Raw genomic sequence first — 26,762 nt, 5'->3', positions numbered from 1 at the left:
ATCTTTCACTAAAATTGTAATTTTATTCTGATGTTTAGTTTCAATAAATGAAATGTTTACTCCACTACTAATTGCCTTTTTATATTTGTTGACAACATCCAATAAATGCCTCCTGTACTCATCTCTTTGAAACATGTAAGTATTATACAACAGGCATGGTTAATTCAGTTCTATTGTGTTACAACTATTGGCTGGGAAATTGAAATAGCACGTGGTTAGTTGCGAATATCAGCTGTAGATATTTTAATTTAACAGAAGTTGATTGCTATTCTCGTTTTCTTCGAGGAGAAACAATTCAAATTTAATTCCAAGTCTCTAAGATCTTGAGTTCTTGTGTGTTAACGTAGTAATGCATTCTGCAATGATTCGGTAGGGACTGTACTTAATGAATGCAATTATGTCAGTGGTGCAGGCCATCACATTCCAGTCAGGCACTTCTGTGGCAGAATGAAGTGTGAATCTTTTAATAAGCTTAGGCCCTTTGAAAGAGTAACCTGTGGGAATATTTTGAATATAAGGTAACAAAGTGTGGGGCTGAATGAACGTCTGTTTTACTAATTCATTATATATTTTGTCACTGAGTAAACCAGCTGTGAATCTCAATAGATGAATCATGTTGGTTTGTACAACAAACAGCTGCTTTGGATCCCTCCAGGCTGTTGAAGGAACAATGCATAAGACCAGGTTCTTCTGTCATTTGTTCTTGAAAATAATGAAAAGACTTTAAGAAGGATGACACACATGTATTTTCCTGGGTAGACAGCATTACCTTTACCTGATTGATATGCATAGCAAAGAGTGAGTGGTTCTGTTTTTAAATGAAGTTGAAGGTCCTTCTGAATGCATTATGATGTCAACGATTGATGAAGATGACTGGGCTTGTTTTTATTTTGTTACTCACTTCATATCAGATCATCAATAATGTGGAAGCAAAAGCAAATTACTGTTTGAAGAATTGTCGGCAATGGTTCTAGTGGATGTCTGCTGTTTTTATTTTTCAGGCAGTATTGAGTTATGAAGATTTTATGAAGTAATTTATTAAATCCAAGCCATTCTATTAATGTCAGCATATAATGGTTTTTGGAGCTCCTTTGTAATGACTGTTACAACCCATCTAAATTGAAATTTGCTTAATTCAAACAGTTCATTTTTCAAATAAAAATTATAGGTCCAATTAGAGATTATAGCAATCATAGATACAAAATGTAATAGAGTTTAGGAAAGTAACCTGGACATGTTAGTATGAAGGATATTTTTCTGTGGATTTTTTTATTTGCAGAAGTACTGTCAAAAATTGATCTTGCCACTGTTGTGACCAGTTAACAGCCCAACAGTTTCACTACTTTCCTTTAGGAAAGAAAACCTACTTGAACTGTGAATAAATCAGGATCTGTATAGGCCATTTGGCCCCTCATTTTTGTTCTGGCATTTGATAAAATCGTGACTGATCTGATTGTGGTCTCAACTCTGAACTATCCTGTGAGATCCCAATACCCTCAGCTCTCTAGTGGAGCAAAAATCTATTTAACTCCATCTTAGAAATGTTCAGTGACAGTAACTGCCCACAGGGCAATGAGATGGCCTAGTGGTGTTGCCACTAGACTATAATCCAGAAACTTGGCTAATGCCCTGGAGACGGGGTTCGAATCCAGCCACAGCAGATGGTGGTGATTGAATTCAGTTTAAACATATTTGGAATTGAGAATCTACTGATGGCCATGAAACCATTGTCAATTGTCGGGGAAACCCATTTGGTTCACTAATGTCCTTCAGGGAAGGAAATCTACCATCCTCACCTGGTCTGTCTTTGCTGTGGATATGGAGTCACACTAATGTGGTTGACTCTGATCTGCCCTGCCCTCTGAAATGGCTGAGCAAGCCACTCCATTCGAGGGCAGTTAGGAACAGGCAATAAATGCTGGCGTGTCATGAGCCACAAATGAATAATAAAACAAAGAAATCCACAAACAAATAATCATGAGAGAAAACAAATCTCCTCATCCCTGTCTAAAATGGAAGATTCCTTATTTTTAAACTTTGTCCTCCCGTCATCCACCCTGTCATTTAGCCTCAGGACCTTTTTATATGTTTCAATAAGATCACACCTCATTCTTCACGTGAAGAACACAGGTCCAATTTCCCTTGTAACTCCTTGAAAACAGGTGTCAGGTAAGTGAGATAGCAAGAATTGCTGATGCTGGAGTCAGAGATAACATAGTGTGGAGCTGGAGGAACGCAGCAGGCCAGGCAGTATCAGAGGAGCAGGAAGGCTGACATTTCGGGTCGGGACCCTTCAGAAATGGGGGAGGGGGAAGAGAGCTCAGAAATAAATGAGAGGAGGGATGGGGCTGGGCAAGGTAGGTGGAATGGTGATATGTGAGTGCATGTAGGCAGTGGTGGGGATTGGTCAGTGAGGTCGGGGGGCAGATAGGTGGGAGAGAAGATAGACAGGTTGTGTCAGATCACAAAGGTGGAGATGAAACGGAGGGTTGGTCATGGAATGAGGCTGGGGGTGGGGAGATTTTGAACCTGGTAAAATCCACATTCAGGCCACTGGGTTGTAGGGCTCCCAAGGTAGAATATGAGGTGCTGCTCCTCCAGTTTCCAGGTGGCATCATTGTGACACTGGAGGAGGCCTAGGATGGCGCATCACCCAGGGAGTGGGAGAGTGAGTTGAAATGTTTTGCGACCGAAAGGTGATGCTGTTTGTTGTGTACAGAGCGCAGATGCTCTGCAAAACGGCCTCCGAGACACTAGGTCTCTCCGATGTAGAGGAGGCTGCACCGGGAGCAGTGGACACAGTATGCCAAGTTGATGGACGTGCAGGTGAACCCATGTCTGATGCCGAAGGTTTGTTTTGTGCCTTGAATGGAGGTGAGGGGGAGAGGTGTAGGGGCAGGTGTAACACTTCTGAGTTCTGAGGAAGGGTCACCAGATCTGAAATGTTAATGCTGATTTTCTTTCTTCACAGATGCTGCCAGACCTGCTGAGCTTTTCCAGCAGCTCGTTTTTGTTCCTGATTTTCAGCATCCACAGTTCTTTTGGGTTTTTTCCAAAGTGATTGACTTTTATAAGACCAATTACCAAATAGGAGCATAGCTTACTGTGACTAGGCATCATTTTAGAGCCGCTTAGTAATAGGCTTAGAGTGTGAAAGTAAAGTTTTAAGTAAAATTAAAAGTAGTGCATCAAGCCATCAAAAAGTAATGTTAATTTCTTTCACTTAACTCCGTGATCATTATTTTTAAAAACTAACTGTGAAATAATGAAGTGTGAATTAAAACATGCAGCAAAAATGGAACCAAGATGAAATAGCCTAGGCAGACCAGGGTGCAACCTGAGAGGTCTAAGGGCTGCAGCAGGTAGTCAAACAAGACTGGGCCTCTACATGTTTTATTTTTGAAAGAAGTTTAGTTGTGGGTGCTAAAAAGTAGTTTTCGTAAATTGCAGCAGGGTGACATATGTTGAGAGTATAGAATATAGAACATAGAACAATACAGCACTTTGGCCCACGATATTGTGCCGAACTTTTACCCTAAACCTGAGGTCTATCTAACCTGTACCCCTACCATTTCTATCATCCATATGCCTGTCTAATAGCCACTTAAATTTACCTAATGAGGCACTACCCTCTCTGGCAATGCATTCCACGCCCCTACCATTCTTTAAGTCAAGAATGTACCTCTGTGGAGTTGTACCTTTTGTTTTTCCCGCTAAGACATATGAGGAAGTTGTATGGTCTGTGTAGAGAGACATAACATTTGGTGGCTGAAGGCCAATTTGGGTGTGGAGTACCAGTTCCCAGACTTGGACATTATCCCAATTAGGGTCACAGAAACGACTAACAGCATTGTATGGTTCCCTCATTTGAGACTGTACCCTGCAACAATTTTGAAGCCCAGCCAGTGTACAGGCCTGCCCTAGCCCTGCTTATCTCTTTCTTTATTTCTCACAGGAAATGGGCTGTCATATGAAGCAGCTTCACTGAGTTTTAAAGCCCAGCTGCTGTTTTTGAGCTCATCCATGCAGATGAGATACTTAGGTTTCAATATCAGCCACTATTAGACCATCAATATATACTTCTGTTTGTTCCTTTCATGGTCTAATGATTGAAGCAGCTCAGATGAAGTAGCAGACTCGTGACTGAGTCTATAAAATAATAACCTTTTTATAAACTGTATGAAACAGATTTTCATATCTCCATGTTATTTGTATAATAGATATAATGCAAGAACATTAATTATATGCTAAATGTTACAATGCTGCTTGATTGCTTTTGTTGGTGTCTGGTGATTTGTAAATTTCCAAGTGTTAAAATATGAGTTAAAATATGGGGAAAAAAGTTTGGGAAAAGATGGGTTGGGATGTTGTGAAGTTGGGAGAGTATTTGTGGATTGGAAGGCAGGATATTAGAATTTGATGTTTGTAAAATGATACCGGGGAAAGAGTGTGTGGTCCCTTTTTAAAATGTGTTTTTTTTAGGCTTGGAGATTTAAAAACCAATGACTACAGGCAGCACAGATGCACAGAGCTCTTGAAATTTAAATGTTTCAACAGGCTATACTGTTTGCAGGCAAAGCAGCATTTTTACCAAGACAACAGGTTTTTTGAATTTAGTCAATTAATTTAAACCAGGTCCTAGACACCAAAACTCAATTAAATTTAAATCTGATGGTTCTGGCAACCTAGGACCAATCCTACTATAAGAAATTAATAGGTCATCAAGGGTATAAAAGAGGGCATTTGAAAATTAGTGAGAGAGTCAACTGTCATCTTCCAAGAGAACAGCTCTGTGCTATAAAAGAGAGAATCACTAGCTCTCTCAGAATTATCTAAGCTCTCAGAAAACCATCATCTGAAGGTATAGTGACACTCTTAGTTAATATTCCTGACACTAGAATTTGACGGAGAAAGGCATTCCTGACTGCAGAACAGTGGAGAAAGCAAAGAATATTCCAGAGGACTTAACCTGGCCATAATTTTGAGAGACTAAGCTGTAATTTCTTATTGCTTTGGTTTACATATGTAGGACATGTATGTATTGGAACAGAATGCCATTAGAATGTTGTTTTCTTTGGGAAAAACTAGTAGCTAAGGGGGAATTGTTTGGTTTGTTAGTAGTTCTGTTAATTTGTCTACTGTTACAGTTAGATAAGTAAATTGTTACTTGTGCATTATAAAGTGAGTATCAGGGATTTCTTGTATTTAACCACTCCTTTACAACAGATTTGGTTGGGGTGGGTGGGGGTTGGTTGAGAGGCCGGTTATCCCACTTTTCACATTCTCTTTAACAGATTACGAAGTGAGGTCAGCTTCTCTAGATTTTCTGATTTTAGTTATCGGGGTAGGGGTTGACCTCTGCTTCATAACGGAAGAAGATCATTAGCCACGATATAGAACTGTTTCAGAAATTGAGCACGAAATATGTCAAGGGGGTGGAAACTGCCAAAATATATGGCAGTGAGTCGGGCAGTGACAGAAACTGTATGAAAACATGTCAATGAATCTACAAACCTAACAGGATGAAGCTGGAGTCCAGGATCTGTTCAGCATTTTGTAACGAGTGGAGAGGAATGATGTGTTGGAGGAGGTGCTACATCACCACCTAGTGCTGAAAGTCTGCAGAAACCAAGTGACAATTCACTGTTTACTGCAAATATTTCAATGATGAAATAGTATTCACAAATATACATCCTAATTAGAAATATTTACAGAGTTCCAAGATAACTCTTGAAATTTAGAATTTTTCCAAAATTATGGTTTTGCTGATAGGGAGTGTCTGTTGTACATAAAACATTAATATGATATTAGCAAATTACACCAATTGAATTAGGTGTATGATGTTTAAAAAATTTTCTCCCCAGGACTTTTTAGTAAGCCTGCAATGAAATTACAACAGTTGACATTGCAATTCTAAATGGAAGATATTTCATTTAGGAATTTGTAATGGTTACTGAGGAATTATGGTGAAATATCTCCCAGCCGGAAGACTAAAGTTAGAAATTAATTTCTAATTTTCTGTCCTGATGATGTCATGAATTTTATTCAATGCTGATATGAGGGAGCAGAAATAAAACTTTACATTCTGATATGAATCATTAAATTTACCTCACCTTAAAATATAGACTTTTCATCTTGAAAAGAAGTGACTGAGGCATTTACGATGATTAAAAAGGGAGATGCATAAAGCTACTTCAAATAAATTGGAATAGACTGCAGAAGGAAGGCAAAATCTTTAGCATTATCGACAAAATAATTGGACGTTTCATAAGATTGCAGGAGTTTTCTTGACTTTGAATGAAGATTTGTATTAATAGTTTTCTTTATCTGTGTTTACTATGAGAAGGCTGATTCCCATTATAAGTGAAGATGATCCTATCTCAGCATTTTTCATCAATTTGCATGATGGTGATTCTGCATCTGAAACATGTCAAATTGCTTGTTCAGCTTTAAATACAATGACTTGCTTAAAGTGAATTGACTGCAAAAGTAGATTTTGTTCACTGAGCAGTATCCTGAAAATAGCACAAAGATGAATGACCAGTTAATCTGAAGACTACCTCTCAGTTACTACTATTAAAAGATGAAAACCACATATTTTACTGACATTTAGTCATACCTCAAATGTTTGGCACAAGAGGTCAATCTCTTGACTCTAACTTGAATAGAAAGACTCATTTGTGTCTCCGGTTATCAGATCTGAACACATCACTCAAGGCATGTTCTGGCCAGAACATTAAAGTTAATTTATAACTTCAGCCTTCCAGCATGGATGGAAGAAATTTCACCATAATTCCTCTGAATGACAATTTTATATTCCAGTGTCAACATTTTGCTTTTAATTTTGCAATATTAACAGTCATAATTTAGTCATTGTCTCTAGGTATTAAGCAGTTCTGTGGAGCAAATTTTTAAACCTAATTCTCATAATTCAGTTGATATAAATTACAAGTACAGCATTAACATTGTATATACAGCAGATAGTTGCTGCCCATCAAACATTTTAATCTTGCAACAATTCAGCTGTCAAGATGTAAACAATTTATAAGTAGATGTGCATATGTTACGGATGTGGAGTTTATAACAGAGATGTTTTTAGGACGTCTCTTTAAGGTAAAATGGTGTTATGAATGGGTCATGTTGACCTGACCTGACCAGGACTCAGCCTGACAGCAAGCTTGGGTGGTTTTGTGGTTAAAGTTTAAAGGTAATTACTGATTCCCTGGAAGAAAGTGCAAGATAGTCAAATGAATTGACAATGGCAAGAGCATCTGTGGCTTTGGTTATACTTAAAGTTTCCATGTCTCTCAGGGAGGTATTAGTGGTGTCAAGTTTTATAGTATTTTCATTTTTAAACTGACCGCTTAATTCCAAGATGGAAAGGAGCTGGGGGCCCAGAGGATAGATAATTATCATTTCTACCTGAACAAAGACCTATCTGTTTCACATTGCCATGGCGATTATGTTTTGAGTGGTTAGGAATCCATAGCAGAGCTTTGTGGTATTAGGTTGCATGGTTTTTACAAAACACCCCTGAAACTCCGAATCAAGGGATTCTCCAAAATCCTAAGAGAGAGAGAGAGAGAAAGGCAGTCAGTTCCATATCTGAAGCAAACAAACTGCTACCTTTTTAATTTCACCATACAGAAGGCAGGTGGGAGCACTCACTTGGATTGAAGAGATCAAGATGGTGAGGAATAAAATAAGACAGGAAGGCTCATTTGGCTTTGATTAGAAAGAGTGATCTTCAGGGTTACCTTACAGTGAAAACCTGTTCTGGGAAAATCTAGAAATTATACAACTAAAGGAAAAGGGGAACAGGCCATAGTGGGTCAGAATTTCTTTGGACTGATTCTGGAGACTAAAATGTTGACTTAGGGACAGAATATAGTAATGCTAGTATGTGATTGTTTGTTGTGTTAAATTTCATATTAGAGTTATTTTCTGTAGCTTGAAGTGTAAGTTCCCTACAAAAGCAGTTCTGTCATGTCTTGTAGTTTTATTGTTACAGTGAAAGTCTTAGCACTTTAAATCTCGTAACCTTTGCAGTCTGTCACTGGAATTCAAATATTTTTCAAAGTTATTGATCTTTGGGCATCGTAACAATATCATTTGAAATGTGTAATGTAAACAGTGCATTGTGTTCCTGCTGGGTTGATGGAAATACAAATGTACATCAACAAAATAACATTCTCTGGATTAATAGTCTAGCCATGATACCACCAAGCCATTGCCTCCCTCCATTGGGAGGGGCTTGTTCCTTGTTCGTATGCATAACCTTTTAGGCTATTTTCAGACTAACAGCTAATTTTAGTTAAATTTTATGCCACTTAAACTCTCTTCCTTTATCTGCTAATGTAATAATTTATGTGCGACTGGAGCCAAAGAAAGCTTAAGTGAGAAAAACTGTGGGAATTAATTGTCTCCTTAATCAGGTTAATGCAAGGGACTGATCTGGTCTTCTTTTTTCCTTCCAAGTTTGTGCCTGCATTTGAAAACATTGCCAGTTAAACAAATTAGCAATTTAGAGTGTGCCAGAGGTGTAGGAAACATGAGTTTAGGCAGCATTCTGTGTTTGTTTCATGATTCTCCTATAGTCTACATGTGTGTTTGCATAGCATTTTGTTTTGATGCAGGGAGAACTAATCCTGAGTTGAGAACTGAACACAGGTCATTTATCTTGAGTAAAGATTTGCATTAATGGAAGAAAATAAAGACAAGACCATAAGATACAGGAGTAGAATTAGGCCATTCAGCCCTTTGAATCTCCTCTGCCATTCGATCATGGCCACTATGTTTCTCAATTGCATTCTTCTGCCTTGTCTCCATAATCCTTCATCCCCACACCAATCAAGAACCTGTCTTTTTCTGTCTTAAATACATTCAGTGACTTTGCTGCAAAAGGCTGTGGCCACAATGAGTTTCACCCAATATTGACCGTAGCTTTAATTTTTTAAAGCTAGGTGCACAAACAAGGTGTGTAGAAGTTTGAAATGATTCATTTTGGTTAGAAAGGACAGGGAAAATTAATATAATGTAACTGGACAATTCTAATACAGTGGAGTGGGGAGGGTGAGTACATCGAGATGAACATCTGGTTGTAGATGTGCACCAATCACTGAAGGCTACAGGGCAGGTTTAGAGCATAGTTCAATTGGTGGATGGTAACGTGGGCTTTCAAAAAGGGACAGAGCATTTGGGATTGAAATGCACTAATATGCTTTCTGGCTTGTCCATATTCATGTGCGTCACACAAGGAAAGAAAAGTGTTTCCAGTGTGCTCACAAGTCATTTTGAATGCAAGTTTTTTGACCACAAGGATGTTCAATAAGCAAATTCAGATAGCCACTGGAAGGATATCAGCTGAAGATTCTGATAAATAATCTACAAAATATAACTGGCTTAGTGAGATTGATAAATGGTTTATAACTGTTGTGGATAATGACTGCAGAAGGAGAACCTGAAGTAAATGTAAAAGGTCAGAGGGGTAACGGTGAATCATGCAACATCATGACCTTCACATGTCTGAGTGAGTTGGCTTAACATGGTAATCGAAAACTGAAACCTTCAAAAGTAAGGTCGAGGCTATATGATAGATACTCGCACTGAAAAGACAAATGAATCTGAGAGCCCAAAGTAGTGACAAAAACGAAGATCTGGACTTCCAGATCATGAATAACAAGCAAATACCACTTAACTCACTTGGAGCAAGTCTAAAGCTTGGACTGGTAACCCTGTGAGAAAAACAATTTTGTCACACCTCACTCAGTCACTGTCTGTGGAACAAATCCTAGAAAAGTACAATGATATGTTTACAGGTTTAGGATGTTTTCCTAAAGAATATCGCCTCTGAGCAGATTAGTGTGTAACATCAAGTCAGCACCTGCAGAGGAAAATTCCAGCTGTCCTCAAGGCTAGCCTGAAAGATGAGATAAAAGAGCTGGAAAACAAGGGAGTAATCAAGGAAGTGACAACTCCAAAACACATTACCAGCACGATTACTGTCAAACAACCTGGGAATCTAACAGTATGCATCAACCCAAAAGTTCCAGGTAAAGTCCTGAAGTGATCATGTTACCCCATGTCAACCATTGAAAGAATTTTGCCACAACTTAGAAAAGCAAAAATCTTCAAGCCTAGGTATGAAAAATGATTCCTGGCATGTGAAACTGGATGAAAGCAGCAGCTTTCTAACTACACTCTAAATGCTGTTCTGGTGATATGTTTGGTTGCCTGTGTGGTTTGGTATTTCTGAGGCTTCAGGAAAGCATGAACATAATCAACAGGAGACATTAGTGATCTCCCCAGAGTTGAGGTTTTTATGGATGATCTGCTAGTTTGAGTGAGCAGACATAGTGGAAAAGACCATTTCTGAACGCGATCAAATTCTCGTGTGGCTGCTGACTTGCCAGATGAACTTGAAGCTGGGCAAGAAAAAATTATGCTTAAATTAGCCTGTGGGTCATGTACTAACAGTAAAAGGTCTAAACCAGTCTTTGAGAAGATAAGGGCTGTAACAATGATGTGGCAAGCAACGGGTGTAAACACACTGCAAAGATTTGCTGGATTCTATTTGGTAAAATTCTTGCCCAATTTGTCCCAATTTGTGAACCATTACCCCGACTCAATGACATCATGCTGCAGAGTGGGAAAGTGCATCTGGCCACTTCTAGTAGACATTTTCATCAGAATGCACTTAGAGGCAAAGTTGATTCTGATCACAAGCCACCTCACAGCAATTTTTTCTCATGCTGTTATTGCCTGCTCCAAAGACCATTACTCCAGTAATAGAGATGCCATCTAGATGTGACACAAGCAAGTTCGAGATCACTGAGATGCTATCAGGAGCAACGCTCATCGTGAAGAAAACATAGAATGCTGCAGTAGAGTATCAAGGCTTCAAGATTCAGTGTGAAGATATGAAAGTGATGGAATCTAAGAGACAAGTGCTTTGCTCAGATCATGCTAGATATTCATGAGGATGCAACTGAAGTGTTGCGAAATATACAGATTAAAAGAACATTCTGAAACCATTGAAGGCATTTTTGTGGTCACTAGCACATTGGAGATACAGAGGAATGGTGCATTATTCATAGGAAGTCGTCATTGCCTTCAAGGAATTGACAGCAGAGATGCTAAAATGCATCCAAGCCAACCACTGAAGAGTTGAGTTGAGTTTGATCTGAAGAAGGTAAGCAATGTGCTATCCAGGTTGGACATGAGCAGTGAAATTAAAGACCGCAGTGCAGTGCTGTATTATCGGCCAAGCATATTAAGTTAAAGAACCATTGAAGACCTGTGACATCCTAGACGCCCCCTGAATGGAGCTGGGAGTAGATGTCTTCACTTTTGCAGCAACTGATTATCTTGTCATTGCAGACAAATATTCTGAGAGGTAGACAGTTGATCTTAATGACTACTGGTGAGGTTATAGAATGTCTGAAAGAACAGTTTGGACATAGACTCATATGATGCAGAAATAGGCCGTTCAGCCTAACTCATCCATGCTGACCGGGTTTCCAAAGCTGAACTAGTCCCATTTGCCTGTGTTTGGCCTATATTACGCTAAAGCTTTCCCATCTTTGTAACTGTCAAAATGAGTTTCCAATGATGTAATCATACCCATCTCTACCACTCTTTTGGCAGATTGTTCCATATACACAACATCCTCGGTGTGAATAAGTTGCCCATCATGCCCCTTTTTAAATCTTGTGGCTCTCACCTTAAACCTATGCCTTCTAGTTTTGGACTCCCCTACCCTGGGGAAAAGACGCTCATGATTTTTTAAAACCTTTAAGATCACCCCTCAACCTCGTTTTTTCCAGGGGAAAATTGTCCCAGCCGATCCTTATAACTCAAGCCAACCAACACTGTCATCATCCTTGTAAATCTTTACTGCACCCTTTCTAGTTTAATACCATCATTCCTATAGCAGGGCAACCTGAATTGTACACAGTACTCCAAATGTGGCATTGACAATGTCTTGTCTTGTTCAGCTGTAACATGGTGTCTCAACTCCTGAACTCAAATCTCTGGCCGATGAAGGCAAACGTGCCAAATGCTGCCTTCACCAACCTGTCTACCTGTAATGCCACTTTCAAGGAACCATGTGCCTGCACCCCTAGGTCTCTTTTGTTTGAAAACCATCTCCTGGTCCCTACCTTTTTAACTGTGTCGGTCCTATACTGGTCTGTCTAACGAAAACGTTTGTCATTCTTATAAATGACTTGGATGCAGGCATAGGTGGATGGATTAGTAAGTTTGCAGATGACACTAAAGTCGGTGGAGTGGTGGACAGTGTGGAAGAATGTTGCAGGTTACAGGGAGACTTGGATAAACTGCAGAATTGGGCTGAAAGGTGGCAAATGGAGTTCAATGCAGGTAAATGTGAGGTGATTCTTTTTGGGAAGAATAATAGGAAGGCAGAATACCGGGTAAGTGGAAAGATTCTTGTAGTGTGGATGTGCAGAGGTACATAGATCCCTGAAAGTTGCCACCCAGGTTGATAGTGCTGTTAAGAAGGCTTACGGTGTGTTAGGTTTTATTGGTAGAGGGATTGAGTTCCGGAGCTGTGATGTCACGCTGCAACTGTACAAAACGCTAGTGTGGCCTCATTTGGAATATTGCGTGCACTTCTGGTCGCCCCATTACAGGAAGGATGTGGAAGCATTGGAAAAGGTGCAGAGGAGATTTACCAGGATGTCGCCTGGTGTGGAGCGCAGGCCCTATGAAGAAAGGCTGAGGGACTTGGGTCTGCTCTCATTGGAGAGAAGGAGGCTAAGAGGGGTTTTAATAGAGACATACAAGATGATCAGAGGATTAGATAGTGTGGACAGTGAGAGTGTTTTTCCGAGGATGATGACTTCAGCTTGTAGAAGGGGGCATAGCTACAAATTGAGGGGTGATAGATTTAAGACAGATGTCAGAGGCAGGTTTTTTACTGAGAGAGTGGTAAGGCCGTGGAACGTCCTGCCTGCCAATGTAGTTAACTTGGCCACATTAGGGGCATTTAAACAGTCCTTGGATAAGCATATGAATGATGATGGGATAGAGTAGGGGGAGGGGCTTAGATGATTTCACAGGTCGGTGCAACATAGAGGGCCGAAGGGCCTGTTCTGCGCTGTATTGTCCTATGTTCTATGAAAATGCGATATCTTGCGTTTGTCCGAACTAAATTACTGCAACATTGCAGTCATTGAGACGAGTAACAATGGCCCTGTCTTCACAAGAGAAGACTTCAATCACCTCGTAAATAATTGGAAAATTCAAAACTATACACTGCCTCCACATCAGTCAATGGAGAGGCTGGGGCTGGGAAGGGGGTGTGGTAGTGGTGGAATAGGGGCTCTAGATGAATTGCTCTTGCAACAAGCCAACACCCAATTTGATGGTTTGACTGACCTCAATCAACTTGCAAACAATAAAGTACAAAAGGTTACGATTTAGGGAGAAGATCCACCCCCACCGTAACTTTGCTAGAACTGCCTTCTAATATAATGGCTCTACTCGCACAGTCTACCATTGTTTTGTTATTGAAGCGCTATCTGCATCTATTTGTTTCTTCTAAGACTGATCAGAAGGGGAAAAATATCTCATGAATGGCAAAAATATAAGATTGCAATTCCAAATGACAAATTAAAGCATTTGAACCCAGCTAGAATCCCTGTGGAAAAGGTTGAAGGTTTAGCTAATCCAAAGGCCCGGTCTGAAATGTTTATAATTAATGAAATGGCAAAATTTGAAGGCAATCATTAACAGTGCTTTTAAAGCATCCTCATGAATGTTTTGTGCTGAAGTGTTACCTGTGCTTGGACAGATACAGAATATTATGACATCTGATCAATTTAAAGATTAGATGTTGGCCAAATAGGAGGTGTAAAAGTCCTGCCTTGATGTGGGTTTTGATGATTATAGCCATATAAAACCACATTTCCGTTCCCTGACCATTCTAAATATTCTTTACTCTGTTAATTTTGTAGCAACCTATGAATTACTGACAGACACAGAAATCTTTAAAATATAGTGAAATGTTATTACCCAGCAATTCATTCAATAGATAAATTATTGGCAGTTAAAGGGTGTTAAAAAGAAAAAAAGCTTTGTTTTGTATTATGCATTCATTCTTTTCCTCAAACAACAAATATAAATCTATTCAGCCTTAATTATTGCCATTATTTCTGGTGAAAATGCAATTTCAGATGACCTTATGAAACTACTGAAACCACATTTGAAGCAGAAAAGTGAATGTCTTACAATTGAATTTTTATTCAGCCTTATAAATAAAAGATGCCCATACATAGTAAACATGCTGGATCAAAAGAACCAGTTTTCATGCTCTCTGTCAAGGGTCATTGTAAGTTGACTGTATAGTCCTAATAGTTCTTTTCTGTAACAATACACCATGTTTTATCATTGTTTATTGCTGTAAATTCAACTTGCAGGTTTTCTGAAGTCTTTCAATTTTATATACTTGAAACAAAATTCCAATAAGCATGGTAATCGTAGAAATATGTTAAAACAGAGACCCGGATGCTGGAAATCTGAAACAGAAATGGAAAATGCTGGAGAAACTCAGCAAGTCTGGCAGCATCAGAAAACAAAGTTAACATTTCCACTCCAGTCACTTTTTTCTTCAGAAGTTGACAGAAGTACATTTTCTAGGCTGAGAATATTATTCTATGAGGATATTGTTCTTAGTTAGACAATGCCTATGTTCTCCTTGAATTTAGAAGAGCAAATTGTGAGAGGACATAAAGGTATCTGGCTGATATATATAATATTTTAAGGAGTTTGACTGGACAGATGTTGAGAAAATGTTTTCCAGTCTAGAAAATCCAGAATGAAAGTTTACTATTTCACAATGAGAGGGCAGCCTTTTAGGACTGAGATGTGAAGACACGTTGACACCAAGATGCATTAAAACAGGTGAATATTCCAATAAATGGAAACCCGTTATCTATTGATGAGATGAGTCAAGAAGAAATGGGAGTTGAACTTGTTTATTTGGTCCTTCTGAGCTAGCTCTGCCAATCGATTAAAATCAGTGCGGATCCAGCTGATTCTTGCCTATCCCTTGATTCTCGGAGTACTCAAATCTATTGACCTCTGTCTTGAGTACATTCAATAACCATGCATCCATAGTTCTCTCAAATGGAAGATGTAGGAAAATCAGTTGAATATTTTCAGATACAAACAGTATAACTCAGTATCCTTAAACATCATTCCCAATCCTATACTGTTTCAACAAAATGAAATGCTGAGTAACATTTCAGAAAAAACTAACCTCCACTAAGTTTGAAAAGGTCTGAAAAAATAAATTTGAGCTTACTCCAATTTTCAACTCTTCCCACTGTCTCAGGAGCAGAACATTGGCTGTAGAGCTTGTCCAGTGTCCTCTGTATTATGTAAGCAGTCCACAGTAAAATTTCACTGCACAAATCACCTTTCACTTGAGACTGCAATCTTGGGGCTCTTTAGATTATGCGAACGGTGGAAATGGCCATGATTATATAGATCACTGTAAAGTGAATTTCACGGACCTGATGTAACTGCACAAGACAGGAAGTGATTGTTTTTTGGTCAATTAAGTTTGTTTTCTGTGTTGAATCCAAAATGTTTAATTATTGTGCAAATACATTTTCTTCACTCTTATGTAATCTATTTTATTTGTGATCACTTGGCTAGTTTGTAATATTGGGTTGATAGTCATTTAGGTTCATGCTCATCAGTTCTGATCTAATTAACAAAAAAATTCCAATTCATCTAGATCTTGGGTCATCCATTACTGAATTCTACTGGGTAGATTTCTGACTTGGTGGGATTCATGTGGTTTAGCCCGGAAAATAGTGTCCTCCAAAGTAATCACAGCATCCTAACTTAAATTAACTTTCAAGGGGGCTAGCTACAATAATTTGAAACAAATTATGGTCTTGGATCCGTTTATTTGTCATGAGTCTCTACTTTCTTCTATTATACCTTGACTATTCCATTTAAGCTACTATCAGTTCAATTCCGTAATGGAATGTTGGATTCCCTTTCAGCTCCGTACTCTGAGAGCAGAACTAATAACACCTCAGTTATTTTCATTTTGAGTTTAGAGAAATTGTCCAAATTATTGCCGTCTTATAAGACTTGGTGTTTGGAATACAGTCAGGGCAATTTGTCTGCTTGTGATGAATGAATGAACTGTAAAACTGAAAATAATTTTTGATAAATGACGCTTTGAGTATTTCCCTTTTATTTCCGAGATATCCAGACGTTCCTTGACAGGATATTTGTTTGTTTGCCCCTGGCCAGCAATGAACAGTCACAACAAAAAAAAATTAGGGAATAATTGAAGAAATAATGTTTTGCTTCACTCATGGGACAAGGGTGTTGCTACTGGCTAGCATTTATTATCCATCCCTAATTGGCCTTGAAGGTGTGGGTGAGCTGCATCCTTGAACCGCTGCAGTCCACATCTTGTAGGACGATCCACAATGGCGTTAGGGAGGGGATTCCAGAGTTTTGACCTAGTAACAGTGAAGGAACTGTGCTATTATTTCCAAGTCAGGATGATGAGTGACTTGGAAGGAAACTTGTCAATGGTGAAATTCCTATGTACTAGCTGCCCCTTGCCTTCTAGATGTAAGTGGTCATGTATTTGGAAGGTGCTGACTGAGGATGTTTGAATTTCTGCAGTATATCTTGGAGATGATGTGCACTGCTGCTACTGAAGTTGGTGGCTAGGGAGTGGATGCTTGTGGACATGGTTCCAATCAAGTGGGCTGCTTAGTCCTATATAGCGTCAAGATTCTTGAGTGTTGTTGGAGCTGCACCCATCCAAGCAAGTAGGGTGCATTCCATTCCTGACTTTATAGATGGTGGAGAAGTTTTGTGGAGTAAGGTGGTGAGTTACTCGCCACGCTATTCCTAGTCTCTGAACTGCTCTTATATAGCCACTTCGTGTGGCGAGTCCAGTTGAGTTTCTGGTCACTGTTCACGTCAGGATATTGACAGTGGTGGAATTCAGTAATGGTAATACCATTGAATGCCAAGGAGTGATAGTTGGATTGATGGTCTTTGTGTGATGTGAATGTTACTTGCCACTTGTCAGCCCAAGCGTGGCTATTGTCCAGATCTTGATGCATTTGGATGCTCCTGCCTCGGTATCTGAGGAGTCACAAATGTTGCTGAACATTGTTTAATCACTGGGGAGAACTCCCACTTCTAACCTTCTGATGGAGGGAAAGTGTAAAATAGTAGAATTCACATTATTCAGTTTATAAATGAGCAGCAAATAATGATGGGTGTCATGGTGGCTTTGGAAAAAGATTAAGTTTAGAGAGATTCAGAAGTAATATTTAAAAAATTTTTTTCTTTCGTTATTCACTGTTTCGCTGGCTAGGCAGCATCCTTAGTTGCCAGAGGGCAGCTAAAAGTCGACCACATGCTGTGGGTCTGAAGTCACATGTAGGCCAGACCATATAAGGATGGCATTTTCCTTCCCTGAAGGGCATTAGTGAACCAGCTGGGCTTTTTCGACAATTCACAAACGGGTTCACCATGAGACTCTTAATTCCAGATATTAATGGAATTCAAATTCCACCATCTGCTGTGGCAGAATTCGAACCTGGGTCCCCCAGAACGTTATCTGGGTCTCTGGATTAACAGTCTAGCAATAATACCATTAGGCCATCACCTCCCCGATGAGAAACTGCCATATTAATATAGCTGTTGTAGTTTGAGTATTTTCAGAATGTTTCTACTGGCCTGAGGTAGGAAGGTATGGTTCAAGTATAATAGATACCTGCTTTTACTATCAGACCTCCTGGGAAACATTAAATAATTTTTACTGGAAAACATAGGAATGATTTGCCTTTGCCACTGACTGAAATGACATTTTTATTTAATTTATTGTTGCCATGTTTTTACTGTGTTCCTTCAGGGACAAGCAAGAATGGTTGCTGCCCTGAACTTTTCAGTGACAGGAGGAGTTAAATTTAATTACACAAAGGAAGCACACTCAGGAACACTTTTTTTCCAGTCAAGGGGGCAGTGTAAAACTGGCATATTGTCTAAATTCTTTGATAATTGAAATCATTTGACTGTCATGTGGGTGGTCAGTGGGAAACAGCATGGCTTTTGCAAGCAGATGGTTAGAGCTTGTATACAAATCACAGTATGACCATCTTCTGCGGGATTTGCACTGATGCTTTAGAATTGCGCAAAAGCAATTTTGGAAGTCTATTGAAGCAAAACTGTTAGGTTTAAGGAGTTGGGTCATCATCATGTATCCTGGTGCACTTTTTATAACGTTTCTCTCCAGTTTTCCCTTGGGACTAATAAAGGACAGATGTTGATAAACATTTGTGCACAAAGCTCCTTTGTCATTGCCCACGGTGCAACCTTCAGCAGTACAGTGTAGCTTCAGTCTGCTGACAGCCCACTTATTGCTCTGCAACCTCAGTGTCGCTTCAGTGTATTACTGCTCACTGATGCAGTCAATATTTGCATGCATTGAACAGTTTTTGGTCTTAAAGCTTGCATGTTTTCTGAAGTCAACCTTCAGGGAAATTAGTTTCTGAATAGCATGATTATTTTTCTGTAAAATAAAAGAAACAAAGACCTGCCATTAAATTTAATATGTAGTATTTCTTATTTAGAATATCCAGTTCTTTGTTTTGTAAATTCAAAGGAGGTTCCTAATTAGATTTGGAAATTAATTGGTGTATTTGAATTTTGCTTTAGTGACAAGCATGTAATTCATAGTTTAAGCCTGACTCTTGAGAAGTGAGGCAGGTTGCCTATTTTATACAAATTTATAGTAAGCTTTCTATTCTTTTATCAACAGTTTCTATGCACGTAGCACCGTCGTAATATTAAAATATCCCCAATCACTTCATCCAGAACATTGCATAGAAGATAGAACTGTACAGCACAGGAATGGGCCCTTCGGCCCATGATGTTTTGCCGAACATGACACCAAATTAAATGAATCCCTCTCGTCTGCCCTTGGTCCATATCCCTCAGTTTCTTTCTTATTCATATGCTTATCTAGAAATCTCTGAAATGTCCCTATTATATCTGCCTCCACCACAACCCCGGCAGCACGTTCCACACTCCTCTTACACTCTGTGTCCAAAAAAAACTTGCTCCTCTCGTTTCGTTTGAACTTTCCCCCTTCAACCTTAAATGCATGCCTCTGAGTCTTAGACATTTCAACTCTGTGAAAAAGATTCTGACCATCAACCCTATCTATGCATCTCCTTATTTTATTGACTTCTGTTAAGCTTCCCTCTTAACCTGTGCTGCTCCAAGGATTACAACCAGAGTTCTTCTAGCTTCTCCTTATATTTCATGATCTTTAATCCAGGCAGCATCCTGGTAAATCTTTTTTGCATCCTGTCCAAAATCTCCACATCCTTTCTGTCATGTGGTGACCAGAATTGAATGCAATTTGCAAAGTGTGGCCGAACCAAAGTCTTATAAAGCTGCAACAGGACATCCTGACTCTTGTGCTAAATTCCATAACTAATAAAGCAAGCATGCCATAAGTCTCCTTTACCACCCTATCTACTTGCCTGGCTACTGTCAAGGATGGACGTGAACCCGAGATCCTTCTGCACATCAGTACTGTTCAAAATCCTGCCATTAATTGTATATTTTTCCTTAACGTTTGATCTCCCAAAGTACAGCACCTCACTGTTACCTAGACTAAATTCTGCCTACCATTTCTTCGCCCATATCTGCAACTGATCCCTATCCAACTATTTCTGTTAAGGACCTTCTACACTATCCACGGCTCCACTGATCTTTGTATCATCTGCAAACTATTAACGCACCCATCTACATTTTCGCCCAAGTCATTCATATATATAGCAAACAGCAGAGATCCCACCACTAATCATAGACATTCAGCCTGAATGAAAACCTTCCACCAATACCCTCTGCCTTCAATGGCCAAGCCAATTCTGAATCCACGTGGCCAAGTGACCGTAGATTCCATGTATCTTAACCTTGTGGATGAGCCTACCATGAGGGACCTTGTCAAAAGCCTTACTACAACAACCACTGCTCTACCCTCATCAATCACCTTTATCACCTCTTCAGAAAATTCAATCAAGTTAGTAATACATGACCTGCGATGTGCGAAGTCATGCTGATTGTCCCTAATCAGGGACAGTGCTTTTGCAAATGCATGTAAATCCTACCCCTAAGAATTCTCTCCGATAGCTTTCCAATCACTGATGTGAGACTCGCCAGTCTGTACTTTCTGGGATTATCCCAAATTATTGTTGAACAAAATTCAAAGCTGAGCAATTGAAAGAAGAAAGTGAGGTGGAGAGATGTAGGGAGGGATTTCTAGAGCTTAGAAATTTGCACAACTACCTTTGGTGAAGCAATTAAAATCAGGAATGTTCAACTGGACTGAATTAGAGGAGCTGTTGAAGGATTGAAAAGCAGTTTTAATTCCATGGAGCAAGTTTAAGCTATCTATACAGCTTCTGACTGCAGCTTATATTGTGTGCTTTAAGAGTAAACCTAACCAGGATTGCCTGTAAATGAAGATATGTATAGTTTTATCTACTTGACAAATAAGATGTAGAAAGGATGTCTCCTCTTGTCAGGCAATCTAGAACGAGAGGTCATTAATTTTAGGATAAGTGATAGCAAATTTGAAAGAGAGATGAGAAATGAGCAGGTTTTGAATCTGTAGAAATCAGGTACCCTAGAGTATGGACGATTCTGGGACATTGAGTAAATATAAGGAGGTAATAGTTTTTTAATTAATGATGGGTTGAGGGGCTGAATCACCTGCTACTGCTCTTGGTTTTTATATGTTATGTTCTGAATGTGGAACCAAAATCTTTTTCACTTTGTTTTTGAAAACACAATTATCTAACTTCTGCAAAATTAACCAATGTCTTTTCCTTCTCCCGTTCAGTTTGACCACATCTTGTACCCACCATCCTTTCCATTTCGCAAGTCCAGCAATCCTGATGTTTCTTGTGGTACAGGAAAGACCTTGAAATTTAAGAGACAACTAAGTGAAGATACAAAGTACTTGAGACGAGGCAGTTTGGGGGGAGCTTTGACTGGTATGTAACAATTATTTAAAAAAAAATTCAACTGTTTTAGAAATACTTGTATTTATTTCCTTGTTATGTAATAAATTTTGGAAAGAGTTTGTGTTTGTTTCTAAGCTAATTTTGTTTCATGATAGAGAATAATCTACAATAAAGATTTATTTTGAATTGAATGAAAAGTGTTGATAATCTCTTGTCCAGAAATTATTCACCAATTTGCCTCCTTTTGTAGAGTTTAATCAATATCTTTTCTTTCTTCCAGTTATTTTAATACGATGGAATTTAGTTTGCATGAAAATCTAATACCTAGCAAGCACATATTATTGATGCAAACCCTGTTTGTTCCTTATATTAGGACAGGTTGTTTTCCCTTGTGGCAAAGCCTAGTACCAGAGGGCATAGTCTCCGAGTAAGTGGTTGCCCTTTTAAAAGAGAAATGAGAATTTTCTTAGAGTGTAGAGAATCTATGGAATTCTTTATTGCAGAGAGCTGTTGAGACTGGGTCATTAATAATATTCAAGGACAGAATTTTAAGGATCAAGGATTTCAAAAGTTATGGGGAAAAGGTAGGGAAGTTGAGTTGAGGATTATCAGATAGGCCATTGGAAATGGTCTAGGATCACAAGTTAATCTTAGATCTACCTCACCTAAAATACAGTAAGATTTGTTGGTGTCTGCAAGCCCATGAAAACCCAGATCAAGGTCCTCTAGTTCAGCATGCATCTGGAATAGAGCACTCCAGTAGTACAGTTGTCCTGCTGAGAATCACGTTCAGTGATAATGGGAACTGCAGATGCTGGAGAATCCAAGATAATAAAATGTGAGGCTGGATGAACACAGCAGGCCCAGCAGCATCTCAGGAGCACAAAAGCTGACGTTTTGGGCCTAGAAACGTCGGCTTTTGTGCTCCTGAGATGCTGCTGGGCCTGCTGTGTTCATCCAGCCTCACATTTTATTATCTGAGAATCACATTCATTGGGTTTCTACTTCTACTTTTTGTGTAGAAAACTGTTAATTATCTGAATCTTATCGAGAAATTTTTATCTGCTGATATTTAAGGGATGTTGAAACAAAAATTCAGATTCAGCTTGAAAAAATGCTGTGTGTTTTCCAAGAGAAGTGTGTTCCTTGCTTGGATTGACCGTAGTCAAACTTTCTTTTTAAATTTCAGGAAAATATCTTCTTCCACCTGCTTCTACACAGCTTTTATGGCAACAGGCATTGGAAACGACAAATCTTGTTCGCATGCACAGTCAGACACTGGGCCAGTCAGCCCCTTCTCTCACTGCGAGTTTGGTAAGTGCACCTCCTCCAGCTTTTGTACATATCTGAAAAATGTAGTAGAATCACCTTGGTAAAAAGTAATAGAATGAACCCTTGATAGGTTTACGAAAGCCATGTAAAATAACATAGCATCAAAAGCTAATCAATTTATTTATTTTCTATCTGCTCTTTTCCTCCCTGGGCCACTACTGCCTCTTTCCCACATCATCCAGCCCTTCTATGATTTATATTCCCCTAAGTGGTGAACGATACCAAAAAAAAATTCCACTTCTTTGTGAGATGTGCACGTCTATTTCTCGGCAATTCAGAAAAGAGTTTGGAGCTTTGTCCCGATGGCATTGGTATGAGCTTACATCGTGTGTGTGTGTGTGTGTGTTACAGTGGCTGGTACAGTGCTGTCCACTTGCTCAGAGACCGCCAAACGACAGCTCGGTGAGGAAACTTCTAAATTATATAAATTTATCCTGTGGCTTGAAGAAAAGTCACAACAAGTCAGACACTTTGATATTACAGGAAATTGATGAATGCTGTTGGTTGGTAATACGGAAAGAAATGAATTTCATCAAAGATGTTGCTTTAAGGAATTGGACCCAGAAGCTGAAAAATGTGAAAAGAGATGAACACATCAGAACCTGAAACTAGTGATCAGTATCAATAAAACATTATTTAATTCAATTTCTTTGGGTCATTTTCATTTTAACAGTACCTATTTCATTTTATTTTCTTTTTCCTTTTTTAACCTCAAACATGAAATGTGAAGTGCATTATTGTTATTTCATCCAACATTTTTCCAACATCTTTGAGTTCCTAACTGTAAATGTTAGCAGGGGAAGCATTTCTTGTGTGCAGTTTCAGTTCAAGCTTATTTATTTAGCCCTCCATCAGATCTGTGCTGATTATTCCCAGGCTAATTAAGCTGCTTGGATTCATGTGACCTGTCATTTTCTGGCCCAACCTTGGCCGTGTTATTTCAGAAAATAACTTCAAATTAAAGCATAAAAGTAGAAGAGTGGGTTCGAATGAATGCACTGCAGCATTAGGGTCAGAAAGTTGTTGTATGCAGTGATTTAACATATGGAATGGACTTGAGCAGCAGAAGCTAACTTTGAAATAAATTAAGCAAGAATTTATCGTGGCAAGGAGGGGTGAATCTGCAGGGCTGTCCTTGGAAAGAGAATCTTTTAATGTGCCATTGAAAATCTGAAAAGATGCATGATTTTAAATGGGATCGCAGTAGGAATGCATGATGTAGGGGATAATGTAAAATCACAGAATTGTACAGGACAGAAGAGGCCCTTTGGCTCATCAGGTCTGTCCTACTAAAGAAACACGAAATCTACATTAGTTCTGTCTTCCAGCTGTAGGCCTGTACCCTTGAATGTTATGACATTTCTAAGTACTCAATGAAGTAGTTTTAAAGGCCTCGAATATCCTCCCAGACAGTGCACTCCAGATTCCCACCACCTACTGGGTGAAAAAGCTTTTCCTTTAAATTCCCACTAAACCTCCTGCCTTACACCTTAAAATTATGCTCCTTGTTATTGCCCCTTTGACTAAGGAGAGCAGCTGCTTTCTGTCCACTGTGTCCATGCCTCTCAATGTTATGCACTTCTGCTAGAAGCTCCCCTCCACCTGCTGTGCTCCAAAGAAAACAACCCGAGCTATCCAACTTCTCTTCACAGCTAAATTGCTCCATCCCAGGCAACATTCTGGCAAATCTTCTCTGCCACCCTTCTGATGCAGAAACCAGAACTGCACACTCTCTACTCCAGCTGTGTCCTAAACCATATCTTATATAACTTCCATGCTCTATAATCTATACCTCAATTTATAAACATGATTTGGAGGTGCTGGTGTTGGACTGAAGTGGACAAGGTTAGAAGTCCCACAACACCAGCTTATGATCCAATAGATTGATTTGAAAACACAAACTTTCTGATTGCTGCTCCTTTGTCAGATGGCCAGTTGATAAAGACATGTGTCCCATATGCTGCCTTCACTACTCTCGTGACACCTTCAGGGATCTGTGGGCGAGTGCCTGTGATCCCTCTGTTCCTCTGAGCTTCCTAATGCCCTGACATTTATTGAGTACCCCCTTGTCTTGTTACTCCTACCAAAATGCATCACCTCACAGTTATTAGAGCTTTAATTCCATCTGCCACTAATCTGCCCAGCTGATGAATCTGCGTATTTTCACTTGCAATCTAAGACCTCCGTTGTCACTGCCAGCCATACGGCCAACTTATTACTATGGATATCAGATATAATGGGAACTGCAGATGCTGGAGAATTCCAAGATAAAAAAAAATGTGAGGCTGGATGAACACAGCAGGCCAAGCAGCATCTCAGGAGCACAAAAGCTGACGTTTCGGGCCGAGACCCTTCATCAGAGAGGGGGATTGGGAGAGGGAACTGGAATAAATAGGGAGAGAGGGGGAGGCGGACCGAAGATGGAGAGTAAAGATAGGTGGAGAGAGTGTAGGTGGGGAGGTAGGGAGGGGATAGGTCAGTCCAGGGAAGACGGACAGGTCAAGGAGGTGGGATGAGGTTAGTAGGTAGCTGGGGGTGCGGCTTGGGGTGGGAGGAAGGGATGGGTGAGAGGAAGAACCGGTTAGGGAGGCAGAGACAGGTTGGACTGGTTTTGGGATGCAGTGGGTGGGGGGGGAAGAGCTGGGCTGGTTGTGTGGTGCAGTGGCGGGAGGGGACGAACTGGGTTGGTTTAGGGATGCAGTAGGGGAAGGGGAGATTTTGAAACTGGTGAAGTCCACATTGATACCATATGGCTGCAGGGTTCCCAGGCGGAATATGAGTTGCTGTTCCTGCAACCTTCGGGTGGCATCATTGTGGCAGTGCAGGAGGCCCATGATGGACATGTTATCTAGAGAATGGGAGGGGGAGTGGAAATGGTTTGCGACTGGGAGGTGCAGTTGTTTGTTGCGAACTGAGCGGAGGTGTTGTGACTGGGAGGTGCAGTTGTTTGTTGCGAACTGAGCGGAGGTGTTCTGCAAAGCGGTCCCCAAGCCTCCGCTTGGTTTCCCCAATGTAGAGGAAGCCGCACCGGGTACAGTGGATGCAGTGTACCACGTTGGCAGATGTGCAGGTGAACCTCTGCTTAATGTGGAATGTCATCTTGGGGCCTGGGATGGGGGTGAGGGAGGAGGTGTGGGGACAAGTGTAGCATTTCCTGCGGTTGCAGGGGAAGGTGCCGGGTGTAGTGGGGTTGGAGGGCAGTGTGGAGTGAACAAGGGGGTCACGGAGAGAGTGGTCTCTCCGGAAAGCAGACAGGGGAGGGGATGGAAAAATGTCTTGTGTGGTGGGGTCGGATTGTAAATGGCAGAAGTGTCGGAGGATAATGCATTGTATCCGGAGGTTGGTGGGGTGGTGTGTGAGAACGAGGGGGATCCTCTTGGGGCGGTTGTGGCGGGGGCGGGGTGTGAGGGATTTGTTGCGGGAAATACGGGAGACGCGGTCAAGGGCGTTCTCGATCACTGTGGGGGGAAAGTTGCGGTTATTCTAGGTAGCTGTGGGAGTCGGTGGGCTTGAAATGGACATCAGTTACAAGCTGGTTGCCTGAGATGGAGACTGAGAGGTCCAGGAAGGTGAGGGATGTGCTGGAGATGGCCCAGGTGAACTGAAGGTTGGGGTGGAAGGTGTTGGTGAAGTGGATGAACTGTTCGAGCTCCTCTGGGGAGCAAGAGGCGGCGCCGATACAGTCATCAATGTACCGGAGGAAGAGGTGGGGTTTGGGGCCTGTGTAGGTGCGGAAGAGGGACTGTTCCACGTAACCTACAAAGAGGCAGGCATAGCTGGGGCCCATGCGGGTGCCCATGGCCACCCCCTTAGTCTGTAGGAAGTGGGAGGAGTCAAAAGAGAAGTTGAGTGTGAGGACGAGTTCAGCTAGGCGGATGAGAGTGTCGGTGGAGGGGGACTGGTCGGGCCTGTGGGACAGGAAGACTAAGGGAGTGGCCATGGGCACCCGCATGGGCCCCAGCAATGCCTGCCTCTTTGTAGGTTACGTGGAACAGTCCCTCTTCCGCACCTACACAGGCCCCAAACCCCACCTCTTCCTCCGGTACATTGATGACTGTATCGGCGCCGCCTCTTGCTCCCCAGAGGAGCTCGAACAGTTCATCCACTTCACCAACACCTTCCACCCCAAACTTCAGTTCACCTGGGCCATCTCCAGCACATCCCTCACCTTCCTGGACCTCTCAGTCTCCATCTCAGGCAACCAGCTTGTAACTGATGTCCATTTCAAGCCCACCGACTCCCACAGCTACCTAGAATAACCGCAACTTTCCCCCCACAGTGATCGAGAACGCCCTTGACCGCGTCTCCCGTATTTCCCGCAACAAATCCCTCACACCCCGCCCCCGCCACAACCGCCCCAAGAGGATCCCCCTCGTTCTC

At 40.7% G+C, this 26,762-nt stretch overlaps 1 protein-coding gene across 3 annotated transcripts in view; it reads left to right on the top strand.

Moving 5' to 3' along the window:
- Positions 1 to 26,762, top strand: part of LOC125450809 (microtubule-associated serine/threonine-protein kinase 4-like) — a 457,413-nt gene that overhangs the window by 90,863 nt on the left and 339,788 nt on the right. For all 3 annotated transcript variants that reach the window (XM_059644830.1, XM_048527021.2, XM_059644829.1), the window contains 2 exons: positions 20,927 to 21,080; positions 22,240 to 22,364. In XM_059644830.1, coding sequence (XP_059500813.1) covers positions 20,927 to 21,080; positions 22,240 to 22,364 — 279 coding nt within the window. The remainder of the gene's footprint in view (positions 1 to 20,926; positions 21,081 to 22,239; positions 22,365 to 26,762) is intronic.

The sequence above is a fragment of the Stegostoma tigrinum genome, chromosome 3 (genome assembly GCF_030684315.1).
Source record: "Stegostoma tigrinum isolate sSteTig4 chromosome 3, sSteTig4.hap1, whole genome shotgun sequence".
Taxonomy (NCBI): domain Eukaryota; kingdom Metazoa; phylum Chordata; class Chondrichthyes; order Orectolobiformes; family Stegostomatidae; genus Stegostoma; species Stegostoma tigrinum.
The sequence above is the reverse complement of the archived record's forward strand: the minus strand, read 5'-3'. Positions and strand labels throughout refer to the sequence as shown.